The following is a 13052-nucleotide window of genomic DNA, read 5'->3' as shown; positions in this document are numbered from 1 at the left end:
TATTACATTCTGTTTATTATCTAATACGTTTGAGAAAATATTATCAATTATAGTATGTGTTTTTCTCTTTGAAATTCAGATACCACCCGCCAAATGACTTTTTGGTTTCCTCTCTTCAAATTGTTTTAAATCCCTCATGCGTGAAATATGCATCATATGAGTTGCTTCGAATGAATGAGGAGGATCTAAGCTTTACAAATATGTGTCATTTATTAGTTATAATTGTCATTAAGCTATGACAAAACATCAATAATTCGCGGTTTAGTTTTTTCTGGGACGCACTGTATGTTGTTATCGAAGATTTATTATGATATGCATTTTTGTTATAATTTTGACGTGGAAATAAATAAACGAAATGAACTGAAATTAATCAGGTCTAAATTTATGTACTTCTTTGACCGAAAACCTAATTTGGTTTCTGGGAACACATATAAATATGATATTAAATTTATTGAAGGACAGTTTTTTTTTAGATAGTTCCAAGTAAGGAGCGTCAAATTTGTATAAATATTTTGAGGCAATTCATATGTTTGGAAAAAATGGTGTTTAAAATATCATTTTTTTTGCTCAAAATTGTTATGCAAATCATCCGTAAACCTTTAATATATGCTATTATCTTATATGAAATTATTTTTCATATGACACCTCACCCACGGCAAAATGAGGTTCTGTTAAAAGTAGTTTATTTTTTATTTTTTAGTTGTTGTTATTGTCTTTCTTGTTCTTGTTGATTTAAACAATATTATTATGTCTTTCTAAACACAGGCTAAAAACCCCAAAATAGGTGTATTTTGGAAGTTGCTGTTTGGTACCGTAACCTGTTTGTCCTTCGGTAAGTGTTATTTTGACTTAGTATATCCGTCATATTTTAATGATTTCACAAATGTTACTGAAAAATAGTTGGCTTTCAAAATTACATTATCAAAATCACGCGAAATGGGAGCGAGGTGTTAAACCTATCTTAGTCTGCAAGCACAGACTGTAATCTGACACCTTGTCACAGTTCCTAAAGCCTTGGGCAGTGCCTATATCTGGCAGTTTCTGGCTGTTTCTGGCTATTTCAAACAAGCAACTTAAGTACAGAGCCAATTGTAGTCACATTTTGCAAACACTATTACACAACTATTAACAAGGGTCTGTGCCCTCAAACGAGACCCACGTGGCATCTCGAACAAACAAACAAAATCACACCATAACAAAATTCCCCTAATAAATAAAAAAATTGCATCTCAAGATAGAGGAGAGGGTGGAAGGAAAGGAGGAAAAGGAGGTGGATTAGGCTCGAGAAGGGCTATATAAGGATGAGTAGGAGATGAAGAATAGGGAGGAGAGGAATTAATGAGGGAAGGAGCAGAGGAGAATAAGGAGAAAAAGAGTAGGAGGAGGGGGAGGGGAGAGAAGTACGTAGCAGGGCGGGTAGGAGGAGGAGGGGGAGGAAGAAAACAAATAGCAATTAATGTTCTAATATATTCTTCACAGCTCTGCCTGTGTTATCGGATTGGTCCAAGATGGAGAAGACAACTTGTCCAGATGGGTTCGGCCTAAATTACACTTTGCCCATGTTCCAAAAGTGTGAAATGAAGCGACTCCACGATGGCAGCATGGTGCAGAGCATCCCCAAACTCATTCCTTTTCCTTCTGTCATCGGCGGGTGCCACCGAAGGAAGAGAAAAGAAGGGATCCTGGGCGGGCATAGAATATGCAGAATCCAGGGTAGGTTTAATTCCTTATTAATTTTTGTCCTCAAATGTCAAATTCATTCTTTTTTTGGTTTAATCGATAAATCTACTCCTACTACTACTACTACTACACTATTATTTATATTACTAGTGCGACGACGACTACTACTACCACCACTACTACTAATACTACTACTATTACTACTGCTACCACCACTACTACTACTGCTGCTCATAATGATGATATGTAATAGTAATAATAATGATGAAAAACATTATGATAATAGTAAAGATAATAATAATATCAACAAAAACAACAATAATGATAATGATAATGATAATATAATATATCTTTAAAAAGATGTGTATGTAACGAAATTATTGTCACATTATGACAAGAAGAATATCTCCTTTCCATAACTTTGTTTCATATATTTTTCTGTTTTTAACTCAATCGAATGTCGAAAATATGTCCGGCCAAAAAAAATTTCTCTACGCAGTGAAATTGCTGTCCCAATTTTGTAAACCTATTTACATTATGAAAATTAATCGTTTAATTAGAAAGTTGTTCAAAAGGTCGAGAAGATTTGGCAAGTAATCCATTAATAGTAAATCGATAGATCATTAATTACAGTCTGCTGGGTGATTTGAGTATTTATTATTGATGGTATATAAATCCATTGGTTGGTATTTCGTTTGATCAACGGTGGAACGGCTGACGAGTTTACTACAGATGCTGCTGTTGATGCTACTGCTACTACTACTAATTATTCGACCACTACTGCTACTACTACTGCTGCTATTGCTAGTACTATCTCAATTTTCCAAAAATTTCGTTATAATAATTACTTAGGACAAGGCCACCGTTTCTATATCGCGATTTATTTTATTAGAGTGCAGGTAGGAAAATCTAGATAACGCCAGGTTGTATGACTCGGGCTCCTAGCGAAAATGTATTCACGGTAAGATCTAAAATATGATTATTACGGACATCAGACTATCATCCATCCTCTTAAAAAAGGCCCTCCCACGTCAAACATTTTAAAATTTGAAATTTAGTTATTTTGTGTGTTGACACAATTTCAAAAGTTTTTCCAGCGCTCGTCACAGTAACAGTACCGATTTAGCAAATTCGAAGTGCCCTTAAAACTTTCAAAAATTCTCGACTGTCTCATTTTTTGTCCCATTTTATCAAAACTTTCACCAAAAATGAATCTGCCTCTTTATTTGTTCTGTTTAAATAAAAAGGCGGAAGTCTATAAAGGCTCGATTTTCTTGTAACTAGAAATCATAAAATACCTAACCCTGACCCTAATCCTAACCCTATCTCTAACATTATTCTAAAGGCCAATAGCAGCTCTAACCTAAACTATAGACCCATGTGTAAACCAGGGCCACTAAAAATCACCAGGCAAAACATACATTTTAGAAGGGGCACGGATACCAATGAAAGGGATACGCATTTGCATTTTAGTCTTGTTTATCTTTTATATATTCATTTGTCAAAAGCCCGAAAATATACTCTTTTCACACCAATTAGAACAAAGTGTAATGATAATTTGTTAATCAGTATTGAGTTGTATCCCGTTTATTACTTATTTCGCAGATTGTGGCAAAAAACTCTGTCGAAACGGCCGGTGTGAGGAGACTATGGTGGGCTACAAATGTCATTGCTCAAGTGGGTTTCAAGGAAGACACTGCGATGAACGTAGGTGTAATATAATTGGCGTATCGAGGGGAGGGAGTGGCCAGTTAATGAACAAAGAGCATGACGATACTTTTGTTTTTACAGGGTGTAAACAAAATTTCCTCTTTAAAAATACATGCAGTTTGCTGTATCTTTTATCAGACATCGTAAATGCATTCTACACTGCACCTCACCAGTACGATATACACAACGGTGGCCATGGGTGTCGATCTGTAATTGATACCTATTGTTCAGGGGGGATGATCTATTCATTCATCCCCCTTGAACAATAAGTATTAGGTAAGGATCGACAACCATGACGGTGGCAGAGACGGTACTGCAACTGAAGTATATTAACAGCAATAATAATAAGAAGAATTGATGATGACTGAGAAGAAAATACCTCACGGTACTCGATCTTCTGGCACTCCCACAGGAAGATTATTTTCCAATGCCTATTTTTTCTATCCCTCCCCCTTGATCCTATCCCCGTACCCTGACCAAGAGCACATGGAGACAGCCGGTAGGAAGATAAATTCAAAGGGAATAATGTTATGCATCATCTTTTACATTTTTTTTCTTCAGCGGTCACAGTGTCAACGACGGAAGCGACGACCAAGCCAACGACGAGCCATACGACCACGATGTCGGAACGCTCAGACACAACGACTTCCCAAAACACCACAATATCTAGTATGTCTAAGCGATAGAAACATGGAAAAAAAGTCATGCATTTGCTTATTATCATAATGGATCTAGGCATTATAGCCCCCCCCCCTTATATATATATATATATATATATATCTTTCTCTCTCTCTCTCAGTCTTTATCTGACTCTATTTTTCTTTGTCTTTCATGGGCGTCGCTAAATCACCTTATAAGGAGGCAGTGCCCGTCTTTATTTTTTTTTGCCTACAAGTTTAACGACAACAAACGAGTTACATCAGGTCTATGTTTATATAGAATTCTCATCCAACTTGACATATTCCCCGGGATGCCGGGATGATACATTCCCCGCAGTGGACAAACGAAAGCACAGGCGCACACTTTTCTCAACGACAAATGATTTGACGGACATAGACAATATTACTACTATTTGAGAGACAGGCGTATAAATAGTCAATTTTGACTGAACGCCAACAATACAGCAACAATAACAAAATATTCCCTGTTATAACCCTAGATCATCATTATTTATCTCAGTAATGTTTGTTAAAAACGTTTCAGAGTCAACAGAACTATCGACTACGGACGCGACGACGAAGCCAGGTACGAGCCCAACGGCCACGATGTCAGACACAACGACATCGCTAGAAACCTCCACCACCAGTAAGTAAGAGAAACAATGAAATGACGTCATGCATTCGATTTTTGATCATTATTATAATTTTTCTAGCCACTTCCCCTTTCCTCCTCTCCCACGTCCTTTCGAACCCCCCCCCTCTCTCTCTCTCTCTCTCTCTCTCAGTCTTTATCTGACTCTCTTTTCTTCGTCCTTTCCTTTCAAGGGCAATGCTATATTTTCTTGTTTTGGCCTTCAAATCCAATTAGGTATCATTCCTAATCTCATTGCTTTATACATGTTTGTGTGGTTTTATTTGTTATAACCCTGAACCATCAACTATATCATGATCATTTAACGCAGCTTGTTATAACGTTTCAGAGTCAACAGAACCATCAACTACGGTAGCGACTACCAAGCCAGAGACGAGCCCAACGACCACGATGTCAGACATAACGACATCTCAAGAAACCACCACCACCAGTAAGTAGAAGTAACAATGAAATGACGTCATGCATTTGATCATTATTCTAAGGTGTCTAGCCACTACCACTCCCCCCCCCCACTCTCTCTCTCTCTTTCTCTCCTCCCCCTCTCACAACTTCGCTTGCAGCCCCCTCCACCCTCTCTCTTTTTTTTTCTTTTTTTTCTTCTTTTAAATCTCTCTTTATTTCTTAATTTTACCTGACTCTTTTTCTTTGTCTTCTCCTTTCAGGGGTATTGTTAAACCATTTTTTTTGGGGGGGGGGGGGGGGAGGGGGCTAAATACCCGTCTTTTTTAAGACCATGAGTTTAATGACAAAAACACGCCACAGGAACACATTTAGATACATTATTTGGCAAAATTCCCTTTGGCTTTGACAAAACACCACTAAATCTCTAAAGCAAACGCTGACATTCCCATTAACAACTTCACCTAAAAAAAGTAATACACATATTTACGTATATATCTTTTGTACATTTAATAGTATGCAGATGTATGTCTAAATATCGTTTTAAAACCATTACTGTTCAATCGACATTACTCTTATGTTATGTATACATGTATCAGTATTATTTTTTGCATTGTATGATTGTTCATATGTACTGTCATTATTGTGATGTGTTGTTGTTAATAAATTCAAATTCAAATTCAAATTCAAATTCAAACAAATTATACCTAAAGCCTAGGTCACAAATGCCATTACGAACTGCTACAAACGCCGTACGAACGATTTTCAGACAATGGAAATTCGGGAAGACCTTGGAAAAACAGGGAGAATCGTACGAACGCATCGTTCGTACGAACCTTTGTGACGGTAGCTTTATAAAAGAAATAAACTGTTAACATTTTTCTTTTCACGGAGCTAAATTTTCCTCGTTTTGGTCTTCTAATCCTGTTTAAAGTGTCATTCCTAATCTCATTGTTTTGTACGTGTGGTTTCATTTGTTATAAACCTGAATTATCAACTATATCGTGATAATTTAGATCAGTTTGTTATAACGATTCAGAGTCAACTGAATTATCGACTACAGAATCGACGATCAAGCCAACGACAAGCCCTACGGCCACGATGCCAGACACAACGACAAATGAAGAAACCACCATTTCCAGTAAGTAAGGGAAACAATGAAATGACGTCATGAACTTGATCATTATTTCAATATGTCTAGCCACTTCCCCTCCCCTCTTTCTCTCCCCTCTCTCTCCCCTCTCTCTCCCCCCCTCTCTCTCTCTCTTTCTCTTTAATCCCCTCCACTTTCCACTCTCTCCCCCTTTCTCTTTCTCTTTCTCTCTCCCCCCACTCTCTCTCTCTACCCCCCTCTCTCTCTCTCACTCAGTCTTTATCTGAGTTGTATAATGATTTCTTGTATGTTACACTTTGATCGATACAATTGATTGGATATTAACTCAGTGTAAGCCATTCAACTGATTTCGTTTTATAGCAGTGATAACGTACTATTGTGGGTGGATGAAAAGCCTCATCATAATACAAACAACAGATAATACCAGATAACTGAAAATACGTCATTACTAAAAAGTAGTTTGTAGGGCCACATGGTACAGTTTATAAAGATGCCAACTCTCAATATTGCAAAAGCTCCCTAATCGTGGGAATGACACCCACTGCATCACATCCTCTCCATGCTCGTTCGTTTCGTTCTCTCGTTTCTACGTCTGGGTATCTCGTTCATATTAATATATTGTAAGCAATGTAGTATTTGGTGTAACTTTGGCATGTGTTTGACATGTTTCGAAGGTTATTTGGGGGTGCTTATTTTCATAATTATGTTTCCGAATTCATGAAGAAAAAAAAAGAATTCTCGGTCGGTCGAATCGTGGCACGCTTACCCATTTAGTACATGTCGTCAAGTCAAAATTTCGTTCTTAGGTATGCCCCAGATTGCACATTTTCAAGTCGAAAATGAAAAAGATCCCTACCATGGGAGGGGTACACCCCCTCCCACACCCTCCCCCCGCTCGATCGCTACACTCCCTCGGGCTTGGTCACCCCCCCCCCAAAAAAAAAAAAAAAAAAAAAATTGCTCGGTCGGTCCTCGTGACACACTTACCCATTTAGTACATGTCGTCAAGTCAAAATTTCCTTCTCCGTGGGAGGGGGGGGGGGACACCCCCACATCCTCCCCTGCTCCCTCGCAAAGATTGCGCCCCAAAATATTTTCGCTCATTACGCCAGTGGGTGTATGTCCAGGAGGTAGTCATCTTAGGTGCTTGTCTAGAGGGTAGTCATTTTGGGTGTTTGTCTAGAATATTGAATGATAGTCAAGTGGGCACTGGGCAGTTATTTTGACACGTAAGTATAATTAAGTATAATTAATGCAAGAAATTCTTATTTGGTCTGTCGTTGCATCTATGCATCAATCGCTGCATAAAAGTTGATAGTTGCCTTTTCGGGGGAAAAGATGGAGCAAATTATTATTCAGAATCAAACACATATTACTTTAGCAATCTCTTTAAAAAATTTACTCGTTTTTTTTTTCTCTAGCCACACCTGCATGCCATGATGATCCTACAGGAGTGAACTACAGAGGTAACTTATCTCGCACAATCAACAATCATACTTGTCAATCATGGACCTCTCAGGATCCCCATGAACACACTGTTACTCCAGCTGCCTTTCCTAACGCGGGACTAGACAACAACTATTGCAGAAACCCCGATATGGAGTACACTGCTTGGTGTTACACCACCAATCTTGGGATAAGATGGGAGTATTGTGCCGTAGGTTATCTTGACCCCAGCTGCCAAGGTAACGTTGTAGTGTTTAGAAAGTGAACAAATTACGCGCTGCTCAAAATCAACTAATATCAAGATACATGCATTCATATCAAATTATTTTACAATGACAGGAGAAAAGAAACGAATGATGCTATATTGTGGGTTCATGGAAAGCATTCAAAAATAAAGAGTAAAAATCCCACTCAGTGTATGAGTCACATTAGAGTGTGCGTAGGCGGATGTGCGTGTGTTTAAATCATATGCACATAGGTGTTATTATTTATCAATGTTTCATACAAGTGTACAATTTACTTTTCGATTTCTTTCTTCCTCCCCAGTTTTTTAATATCTAAGTCACATATTGCGGTTATCAGCAATTTCTTGGGTGTTGTGCAGAGGGTAGTAGTTTAATGTGTTTGTCCAGAGGGTAGTCATCTTGGGTGTTTGTCTAGAAGAAAGTCAGCTTAGGTGTTTGTCCAGAGGGTAGACTAGTCATCTTGGGTGTTTGTGTAGAATATTGAATGTAATTCGAGTGGGCACTGGCCAGTGATTCTGAAACGTAAGTATAATGAAGTCAAATGGCATACACTTTAAACGTCGTCATATTTGTAAGTGACTGACGCAAGAAATTCTTATTTGGTCTATGCATTAATCGTTGCATAAAAGTAGACAATTGCCTTTTCGGGGGGAAAGGTGGAACAAATTATTATTCAGAATCGAAAACATATTACTTTAGCAATCTCTTCAAAAAATTTACTCGTTTTTTTTTTCTCTAGCCACACCTGCATGCCATGATGATCCTACAGGAGTGAACTACAGAGGTAACTTATCTCGCACAATCAACAATCATACTTGTCAATCATGGACCTCTCAGGATCCCCATGAACACACTGTTACTCCAGCTGCCTTTCCTAACGCGGGACTAGACAACAACTATTGCAGAAACCCCGATATGGAATTCACTGCTTGGTGTTTCACCACCAATCCTGGGACAAGATGGGATTTTTGTGCCGTAGGTTATCTAGACCCCAGATGCCAAGGTAGCGTTGTAGTGTTAAGAATGTGAGCAAAGCGCTGCTCAAAATATTTTACATTGACATGAGACAAGAAACTAATGATGCTATATTGTGGTTCTCGAGAAGCATTCACACCTAAAGAGTAAAAAACCCACTGATTGTGTGAATCACAATGTGTGCGTAGGCGGATGTGCGTGTGTTTAAAATCATATGCATATGGGTATTGTTGTTAATCAACATTTTATACAAATGTACAATTCACTATTCGATCTGATCTCCCCTTATTTCTTAATATTTAAGTAACATATTGTTTTCAGCAATTTCTTCGGTGTTTTCCAGAGGGTAGTAGTCTTAGGTGTTTGTCTATAGGGTAGTCATCTTGGTGTATGTCTTGAGGGTAGTTATCTTGGTGTTTGTCTATAGGGTTGTTATCTTGGTGCTTGTCTATAGGGTTGTCATCTTGGTGCTTGTCTATAGGGTAGTCATCTTGGTGTATGTCCAGAGGGTAGTAGTCTTAGGTGTTTGTCCAGAGGGTAGTAGTCTTGGGTGTGTGTCTAGAGGGTAGTCATATTGGTGTATGTCTAGAGGGTAGTCATCTTGGTGTTTGTCTAGAGGGTTGTCATCTTGGTGTTTGTATAGAGGGTAGTCATTTTGGTGTATGTCTAGAGGGTAGACATATTGGTGCTTGTCTATAAGGTTGTCATCTTGGTGCTTGTCTATAGGGTAGTCATCTTGGTGTATGTCCAGAGGGTAGTAGTCTTAGGTGTTTGTCCAGAGGGTAGTAGTCTTGGGTGTTTGTCTAGAGGGTAATCATCTTGGTGTATGTCTAGAGGGTAGTCATCTTGGTGCTTGTCTATAGGGTAGTCATCTTGGTGCTTGTCCAGAGGGTAGTAGTCTTAGGTGTTTGTCCAGAGGGTAGTAGTCTTAGGTGTTTGTCCAGAGGGTAGTAGTCTTAGGTGTTTGTACAGAGGGTAGTAGTCTTGGGTGTGTGTCTAGAGGGTAGTAGTCTTGGGTGTATGTCTATAGGGTAGTCATCTTAGGTGTTTGTCTAGAGGGTAGTCATCTTGGGTGCTTGTTTATAGGGTAGTCATCTTGGGTGTTTGTCTATAGGGTTGTCATCTTGGTGTATGTCTAGAGGGTAGTCATTTTCGGTGCTTGTCTAGAGGGTAGTCATCTTTGGTGTTTGTTTAGAATATTGAATATTTTTCAAGTTGGCGCTAGGCAGTGATTATGACAGGTAAGTATTATAAAGTCAAATGGCATACACTTCAAGCGTCGTCGTATTTGTAAGTGACTGGCGCAAGAAATTATTATTTTGTCTGTGAATTAATCGTTGCATAAAAGTAGAAAATTGCCTATCCGGGGGAAAAGATGGAGCAAATTAATATTGAGAATCAAACAGATATTACTTTTGCTATCTCTTTTGAAAATTACTCTGTGTTTTTTCTCTAGCCACACCAGCATGCCAGGAAGATCCTACAGGAGTGCACTACAGAGGAAACTTATCTCACACAGTCAAAGGTCATACTTGTCAAACATGGACCTCTCAGGATCCCCATGAACACGCTAATACTCCAGCTCACTTTCCTAACGCGGGACTAGACGAAAACTATTGCAGAAACCCCGATATTGAGAACACTGCCTGGTGTTACACCACCGATCCTGAGACAAGATGGGAATATTGTGCTGTAGGTTATCTTGACCCCAGATGCCAAGGTAGCGTTGTATAGTGTCTGGAATGTGAGCAAAGCGCTGCTCAAAATTAATTAATATCAAGATACATGCATCATATCAAATTATTTTACAATGACAGGAGACAATAAACAAATGATGCCATGTTGTGGTTCTTGGAAAGCATTCAAACCTAAAGGGTAAAACTCCGTTTGAGTCACGAGATCATCACCAAACACATGTCAAACGAGCAAAAGGGAAGAGTAGATCGAACTCGAAGAGTCGCACAGAGGGTTATAGGATCAGATCTGCCCCCTGTTCCAGCACTTCATGAAAAACACCTACTTGCAAAAGTTAAAGTTATAATGAAAGATCATCCTCTCAATGATTGTTTCAGGTTCAACCGTTCTGGAATGAGATTTTGCCCTCCCCGTATACTCGCCTTTCACGTTCTCGTAATTCATTCATCCCCAATTCCATCCATGTGTATAATTCATCTGTGACTATATACATAAGGCTATCTGCCTTTTTTATAATCATATATTTCCTACTGGATTTGAAATTGTTATTGTTGATTTCGATAGCTATCCGCCTAATTGCACTTCAATAGCTGCTATTGAAGAGCAATTAAACGGATAACTGGAGACTGTGGATCGGGAGCTAGCGGATAGGGGGGGGGGGGGGGGGGGGGGAGGCTGACGGGAAATATTATGAGACATTTTAATTCATGACGCATGTTAATTGTAGACAATATGAAATTGAGGGGCACATGCACATTATAAATAATTATCCATATTAAATGTACATCGTTTTCTATTGTTAAATGTTATATTGTATTTTCTATCATTTGTATTTTCACTGTCAAAAAAGCCATTGGAAGCAAAACAATTATGTAAGGTTTGCATGCATTGACCTATACAAAAATCTTGAATCCTGAATCTTGAATCTTGAATCAGAGGTCGACATTTCACATTTTTTTCGTCGACACCGAATCTAGAAACGTCTGCTAGCCTTTGAAACCATAGTAAAAAACATTGGTTTCCCACTTAATTTAGACCAGATTGAAGCGTGACATCTCATAATGTCAATTGTTTAACCACATCCAATCTGTTATCAGCTATCTGAAGTGCTGGAAACGCTGCTCGTTTTCCTAGGAATGACCGAACGAGATATTCATGACACTACATTTCGAAGTAAAGGATTGGGCCTCATATATATATATATGATTCAAATTTTGATCAGAAGACAAGATCGGCGTCATAATTCCAGTTTAAGGTGAACACTGCAAAATCTGCCATTATGGTTTCTACTTGTACTTTTTTCAAAGTCTGGAATTCTCATTGTGTCTGTGTTATTAGATGATCGGCCGCGAGATGTAGCAAATCTCCTAATGATAATACTAAAGTCATTTGTATAAAACGCATAATAATACATTTTCTATGCGCTTTACAACAATCAATAATACAATATATTACATGATTAATCTAAAAATTTAAATATAATAGAATGTAGTAACAAAAATGCATATCGTATACAATTGTGTAACTATTCATATATAATGCAGGTGGTATAATCTTATAAACACAATTATAATAGTTGAACAATTACGATCTTTTTAGTAAGAAATTACATTATTTGACATATTAATCTAATCATATATTTTACAGACTATTGGACGCACATAAATATATTCAGAAGTGAATATATAATAATAACTAGCTTATACATAGGTGTTAGATGTGGATGTGCATCCAAAGAGTGTTAATGCCGATTTACTTGAGTGTTCATGTACATATATTGCCGGTATATGTTAATGAAATGATGAGTTTTGCAAGTGCACAAGTTTGTACTTATGTTTTACTATTACACTCTATAAGGTATAGAATCGGTAGAAGAATAGGACTATGTTTATGCTATGAATGAACGCCTCATGTGTGGATGACCATTCACAGCCAGGGTATGAACAAGCCTTGTTAGGTAGGCTTTAGTGGGAATGGAACGCTCATTTGTGTGCGTGTGCGTTCGCGTGTCTTTTTTTTTTGTCTGTCTGGCTGTCTTTGTTCAAAACACTTTTTTATTCCTCACCCAGCAACTTGGCGCAAATGAGCTTTGGCAGTCTTGTAAAGATTGTCTGATGTTCAGTCATGCATGCATAGATTCAAATGAGAATGGTACCTAAATGTACTGGGAGGATAACTCTATCAAGACATATCATAAAACCCATGATTAAATATTCATACTTCAAACAATACAACTTTTAAAAAGTGGGACATTTTTTCTGACTCACTCTGTATATGTGTCGGCGTCAAAATTTGAACTCGGCTGGTTCATTTCTCCATAACTTGTCCAGACCATATCCAAAATTGTAGACCCTGGACGTATTTAACTAGATCCCAATTTACTAAAACCAGGGACGGCGAAGCGTCTTTCATATTTTAGTCCTTGAAGGGACTGAAACGATATGCGTGTGAATGCCGCTCCCCTTCTTCAAGGAATC

At 38.2% G+C, this 13052-nt stretch overlaps 2 protein-coding genes across 2 annotated transcripts; both read left to right on the top strand.

Annotated features, from left to right (window-relative positions):
- The first annotated feature begins 3299 nt into the window (after positions 1-3299).
- LOC105445942 (integumentary mucin C.1-like) lies at positions 3300-5199 on the top strand. The gene is made up of 4 exons (XM_030994908.1): positions 3300-3387; positions 3952-4059; positions 4594-4695; positions 5030-5199. Exons 1-4 carry the CDS (start codon positions 3330-3332, stop codon positions 5137-5139), a joined length of 378 nt encoding a protein of 125 aa, XP_030850768.1. The 5' UTR covers positions 3300-3329; the 3' UTR covers positions 5140-5199.
- A 2440-nt stretch (positions 5200-7639) lies between these two features.
- LOC115928023 (plasminogen-like) lies at positions 7640-11244 on the top strand. The gene is made up of 3 exons (XM_030994524.1): positions 7640-7899; positions 8645-8908; positions 10337-11244. Exons 1-3 carry the CDS (start codon positions 7812-7814, stop codon positions 10612-10614), a joined length of 630 nt encoding a protein of 209 aa, XP_030850384.1. The 5' UTR covers positions 7640-7811; the 3' UTR covers positions 10615-11244.
- The last annotated feature ends 1808 nt before the right edge of the window (positions 11245-13052 follow it).

Source organism: Strongylocentrotus purpuratus, unplaced genomic scaffold, assembly GCF_000002235.5.
Source record: "Strongylocentrotus purpuratus isolate Spur 01 unplaced genomic scaffold, Spur_5.0 spur5_scaffold_21, whole genome shotgun sequence".
NCBI lineage: Eukaryota > Metazoa > Echinodermata > Echinoidea > Camarodonta > Strongylocentrotidae > Strongylocentrotus > Strongylocentrotus purpuratus.
The sequence above is the reverse complement of the archived record's forward strand: the minus strand, read 5'-3'. Positions and strand labels throughout refer to the sequence as shown.